At 52.1% G+C, this 6048-nt stretch overlaps 1 protein-coding gene across 1 annotated transcript; it reads right to left on the reverse strand.

The window, feature by feature from the left end:
* Nucleotides 1-607: 607 nt before the first annotated feature.
* SELENOV (selenoprotein V) lies at nt 608-5630 on the reverse strand. The gene is made up of 6 exons (XM_045846632.1): nt 4747-5630; nt 3252-3276; nt 3081-3134; nt 2896-2970; nt 2699-2797; nt 608-636 (listed from the first exon to the last, which is right to left on the reverse strand). The coding sequence occupies exons 1-5, from the start codon at nt 5628-5630 to the stop codon at nt 2720-2722; spliced, it is 1116 nt and encodes a 371-aa protein (XP_045702588.1). The 3' UTR covers nt 608-636; nt 2699-2719.
* Between the last annotated feature and the right edge of the window lie 418 nt (nt 5631-6048).

Below are 6048 nucleotides of genomic sequence, written 5' to 3' on the forward strand. Positions count from 1 at the left end.
TATTCCAAGCAGGGGGAACGGCACAAAGGGCAGGGCAGGGTTGCCTGCAAGGACAGTGAGGGAAGAAGGGGGTTCCTGGTGGCCTGCATCTCTACAGCAAACCTGGGGGACCACACCTCCCTGCATTCACCCTGCCTCCCCTCCCCCACGGGGCAGACGTGGGAGATGCTGGGAGCACTGCAACAGGCAACTTTCACTCAGGACCAAGTGCGGGGACACAGACACAGTAAGACCAGAACCAAGGAGCCAGACTCTGTGTGTATTTTCTCCTTCACCCCACCCGACATGACCCCAGCCCCAGCCACCGTCAAAAAAGGACCTGACCCTGACGGCAACATTTCAGCCCTTCTTGTCATCCTGCTGAGGCTCCTGAGATGGAAAGAAAAGAGAGAAAAAAAGTGTTAATAACAATGATGACAACTCCACAAAAATAATAGCGTTGCCCTGGCCAGTGTGGCTCAGTAGGTTGGAGTGTTGTCCTGTAACCAAATGGTTGCAGGTTCAATTCCCAGTAGGGCACATACCTAGGTTGTGGGTTCCATCCCCAGGCCAGGCTCCTATGGGAGGCAACTGATTGGTGCTTCTCTCCCACATCGATGTTTACCTCTCTCCCTTCCCCTCTTCCTTTCTCTTTCTCTAAAAGCAATGGAAAAATGTCCTCAGGTAAGGATAAAAAAATAGTATTAGCGTCTATATCAGGTTTACTTTGTGTTAGGCACCATGCTACACTTTCTAAGGACTACAACACCCACTTGTGTGTCCTTGCCATTTTTCAGACACACCTATCTATCACAGGGCCTTTGCATGTGCTGTTCCCTCTGCTTGGAATATTTTGTAACCACCTGGTTCGATTCCTTCTTTCAAGTGTTTAAGTATCACCTTCCCAATGAGGTCTCCCTGACCCCTCAATTTAGAGTTGAAAAGCCTCCCAGCACTCCCCACACCCCTTCCCTGCTGTATTTTTCCTCTCACCACTCATCTCCTTCTGAAATGCTTTCATTTGCCTGTGTCTTATTCATTGTCTGCCGCCCCACCCCGTACAACGTCAGCTCCATGAGGCAGCGGTCTGTATATGTTTTGTTCACTACTGTATCATTCCCAGAGCCCAGAACAGTCTCCAGCACATTGTCCATACTTGGTAAATAAAGTGAAACCCACTGAGGTAAAAGCTATCATAAATAGTTTTTACTTTACTGAGGAAGAAACGCAGGTACAGAGGGGTTAAGGTGTTTGCCCCTGGTCACACAGCCAGTAAATGACAGAGCTAGGATTACACCCCCCAGATCTGTAACATGGAGTATTGTTGTTCTTGTTCACCCAACATTCCACCCCCATTATCCTTCCCACCAGGTTCAGCGGGACCAACTCCACCCCCAGCTCCAAGAATGGGCATATGACTCAAGACTGGCCAATGACAGCACTACATTCCCATGGGCCTCAGTGATTGGTTCAAGGATGGACATGTGACCTAAACCAGGCCAATGGGAACCTCCTGTGGGAGATGAAAAAACATGAGGTCTGGAACATATTTCAAATATTATGTGCAAAAAAAAAAAAAAAATAGGGAAGAAAATAGGTGAAATAAGACGAGAAAGATGGTGATAGTTGACCTGGGCAATAGGTACAGGGAGTTTATTACACTAGTCTCTCAACTAGTGTGTATATATCTAAGTGTTTCCACCAAAAAAGGTTTTAAAAATTATAGCCTCCATTTGTATAAAATTCTAGAAAAAGCACACTAATCTGTGGTGACAGAAAGCAGATCAGTTGTGTCCTGGGATAAGATAGAGTCTGGGAGAAATCACAGAAGTTTCTGAGGGAACTTCGGGGGGTGATGGATACGTTCTGCATCACCTTCATTTTGGTGATGGTTTCACAGATGTATTCATATGTCAAAACTCACGTACTGTTCCTTACATATCACGCCTCGATGAAATTGAAAACAAATGTAAAAATAGATGTACCACAGATGTATTAAATCAGTAGCAGATTAAAAATAAAATAAAATTTAAAAAGTCAGTAGCAGCTTGCAAATGAATATAAACTAAGTGGCTTCAAAATTCGGTGCCGGTGATAAACACATCACTGCGCATGAGCTTCGATACCGTCAAACAGCGACGTCAGCGGCAGCACTTCTACAGCGGCGCTCCGCCCTGCGCCTGCGCCTGCGCCGGCCAATCCCCTGGGCACGTGTGGCTACAGAGCACTTGAAGTGTGTCTGGTATGATTGTTAATTTGAGTTTTTAATGTATTTAATTTTAGTTAATTTTAAATTGAAAAACCACATGCTGTTATTGGATAGCTCAGCTTTACAACTAAAAGCTTAAAAAATAAATCTAGAATTTAGCTGGGGGGTGGGAATAAGAAGTGGGAAGGGGAAAGACAAACATATAAATAAATAAATAAACAAACAAATAAATCGATCTAAAGCTATTTTGAAAATAAATTTATAGCTGACATACATTGAACTTTACTCTGGTCTCTGCATGATTTAATAGCTTATATGAGGCACCTCACAGAATCATCTCAACACCCCCATTTTACAGATGAAAAATCTGAGGCCCAAAAACGGTGTGGATGGCTTGTCCTGATGACAACGCTGAGGACTGGCTGAGCTAGGACTGGGGCTGGGGCACCTGTGTCCTGCCTCCTGTGGGGCTCCTCACCCACGGCCCAGCCTCCACCCCTCCCTCCTCACCTCCAGCTCACCAGTTGCCTGCTACATTTTCCGGATCCCTTCATTGATAACGTTCACAATTTTCTTCAGCCTGGCCTCATCCACAAAGCCATCACCTTTCTGGACACAGGGAGGAAAGAGCACGGATGTGTGTCTCCCATGGTCCGGGACCCCAGCACCACCCTCCTGCCCTTTCTGGGACCCTCACTCAGAATCACCTTCTTTGAATGAACCAATTTTCCATCCACAAACACTTCAAACTCCCCAGTAGCCTGTGCGGATATGTCCTCCTCCTGGGGAGGGAATGTTGGGGGTGAGGGAAAGCTAAGAGCTCCCCTCCAAGCCCCTCGGGGGCTCTCCGACCCCTGACAACCCCCACTCCCCCGGCCACCATCACACTCACAAAGAGTAGACAATTTGGAAACTGCTGCTCCAGACTCTTTTTCAGTAGAATGTACTGGGGGGAAATGAAATCATGTGACCACAGGGTCACAGATCTTGCAGGGAGTAGAAATAGAAACTCCCAGATTTCATGTCCCACACTCTTCCCACCTCCAAAACCAAAACTACTCACCCGGAGGTTATAGCTTCAGAGGCCACTGGAGGCCAAGGACAAAAGGAGGGAGGCAGAGAGAGACAGAAGGCACCACATTAGTATTTCCCCAAGCCCAGAGGGACCCTGTGAGCACCTGAGTCAGATCACGTCCTTGCCCTGCTCAGAGACCTCCCATAGTGCCATCTTACTCCGGGCAGAAAACCACAGCCCTCCCCATGATCCACAAGCCCCCACAGGATCTGCTCCTATGCCTTTCGGCCCCATCTCCTCCCACTCTGCCCCCCGCCAACTCCACTCCCGCCTCAGGGGCCTCCTAGCCTTGCTTTCGGCACCCAGGCATGCCTTGTTCAGAGCCTTTGCACTGGCTCTTCCCTGTGCAGGATGCTGTTCCTCTGGTATCTGCATGGCTCTGTCTCTCCCTTCCTTCAGGTCCCTGCTCATATGTCACTTTCTGAGTGATGGCTTCCTGACCACCCCAGTTAAAACTGCTATCCCTCCCAAGATGCCCTTCATTCACAGCACTGATCACCTTCTAAGATACTAGATAATTTGCTATGTGTCATACATACTCCACACCAAAATGTCAGTACCACAAGGACAGTAATCTCTGTCTTATTCACTGCTGTGTCCCTTGTAGGTCTGGCATGTGGGAGGTACTTAATAAACAGTTGTTGAATGAATGAAATAATGAATTCATGGAGTCAGAGAAAGAGATAGAAAGGAGATGGGCAGAGAGAGGGGGAGATGAGGAGACAGGTAGGGAGAAAGAAACACACACAACATGGGGAAAGGAGAAGAGATGAACTGGGGGCAAGGACAGCCCTGGGTGGAGACGGGAGAGGGAAAACGTGGTAGTCATAGGGGAAGAGAACCTTGTAGAGCAGGACAGCGGCATGGGGATTAAAGGAATGTCCCTCCTTCAGGGACATTCAGTCCTGCATCTCAGGGAGGTCAAGGAAGGTCATTTCTGTCACTGTCATCCTTGACACAAAGAGACACTCCAAATCTGAGCCAGCCTGCACTTAACAGACTCTTTCTCATCACTGCGAAGGCCCATCTCAAATGCCACCTCCTAAGAAAGGCTGTCCCTAACCACCCAATGTGAAGTTCCCTGCCTCATGTCCTCCTTCGGAGCACTCTGTCTTTGGGTCTGCCTTGTCTTGCCTCCCCTGAGGAGGAAAGCTGGTGGCTTTGCTCAGCACTTCATCCCCAGCTCAGGCCTGGCCAATGGAGGGCAGGCCACTCTGTAATGAAGGGAGGGAGAGGGGGAGGTAGGAATTTGAATCAATGAATGAAGCTTGGAGCTAGGACTCACTTCTGGCAGCAGAGCAGGAATTTGAACCCAGAGCCCTTTAGCCCCCAAGAAATGATAGAGGGAGCCCCAAGTTTCCCACCTGGCAGTTGGGACTTCCTCCCCTCACCCTACCTTCAAATCCCCAAAGCCCCAGCACCTACCCTTCCTGCCCTTTCCCCATGGGGAGGAAGGCACGTGTGAGTGGGGATGGCCCCTCACCAGTAGATCACTCTAATTAGGATCTTGTTGTCCACTTCTAAGTACTGGCTGGTGGAGGCAAATGTGTTGGCAGAAATAGGTAAGGAAGTGGCCAAGGGGGCAGTCCCCAGGATGGGCGTGGAGATAGGTCCAGCCGTGGAATCAGTCAACTTCGTGTCCACTGGATCTGCCCCCAAGGCGGACGTGAGAGTGGGCCCCAGTAAATCAGTGGCCGATGGAGCGAGCTCAGGAAGGGGCTCTTGCGTGGTTCCGGATCCACTGGTGATTGATGGGAGAGCCTTGCCGAGGCGTGGCCCCAAGGGTAGGGCGGAGCTCCGTAAGGACTTCAGGTCAGAGGCCTTGGGCGGGAGCAGGACTGGGACCAGGATCGCGGATGAGATTGGTGTTAAGGGCTTGATCGCAGTCGGGGTTCTGCCCCGGGTCACGGCCTGGAGTGGAATCGGGGTCCGGACCGGGGTCGGGGTCGGGGTCGGGGGCCGGACCAGTGTCGGGATCGGGGTCGGGGGCCGAACCAGGATCGGCGTTCTGACCGCAGTCGGGGCCGGGGCTGGAGTCAGGGACCGGATCGAGGCCGGAGCTGGAGTCAGGGACCGGACCGGGATCGAGGGCCTGGCGGGAGTCAAGGACCGGACCGGGATCGAGGGCCGGGCCGGAGTCAGGGACCGGACCGGGATCGAGGGCCGGGCCGGAGTCAGGGACCGGACCGGAGTCAGGGACCGGACCTGGTTCGAGGTTCGGGCCGGAGTCAGGGACCGGACCTGGTTCGAGGTTCGGGCCGGAGTCAGGGACCGGACCGGGATCGAGGGCCGGGCCGGTGTCGGAGCCCGGACCAAGGCGGAGGTCCGGGCCGGAAGGGGGGCTGAGGCCCGAGTCTGGTTGTTCATGGGGGCCTGCGGTACCCGGGAAACCCGGGCTGGGATCCCAGCCTCCCTCCTTCGTGGGGCAGAGATCCTCGCCCGCACCAGGGTTCTAAAACGGGACGGGACCACAAGGGGGCACTGTTACACCGAGTTCCACTCACCGCGCGGGTTCTGTTGCCCCAGGGCCGGGACGTGGCAGGACCTCCACTTTTTGCCTCATGATTCCCATCATCTTTACCCCCACCAAGACGGAAAGGAACGCGCGGATTACCCCAGAATTCCCTCATTGCCGTTAACATTCATGTGTTCGGTGTGTTTATTGCGTGCCTATCGTGTGCACGGTCCCGTGCTGGGTGATTTTGCAGACAGAGCAGCGATCAGGAAAGCGCTGGCCCAGTGATCAGGCTCCCTGTCCAGCGGGGGAGACATACCCTCACTAAAC

Source organism: Phyllostomus hastatus, unplaced genomic scaffold (assembly GCF_019186645.2).
Source record: "Phyllostomus hastatus isolate PE091 unplaced genomic scaffold, TTU_PhHast_1.1 phas_contig_5, whole genome shotgun sequence".
NCBI classification, from domain to species: Eukaryota; Metazoa; Chordata; class Mammalia; order Chiroptera; family Phyllostomidae; genus Phyllostomus; species Phyllostomus hastatus.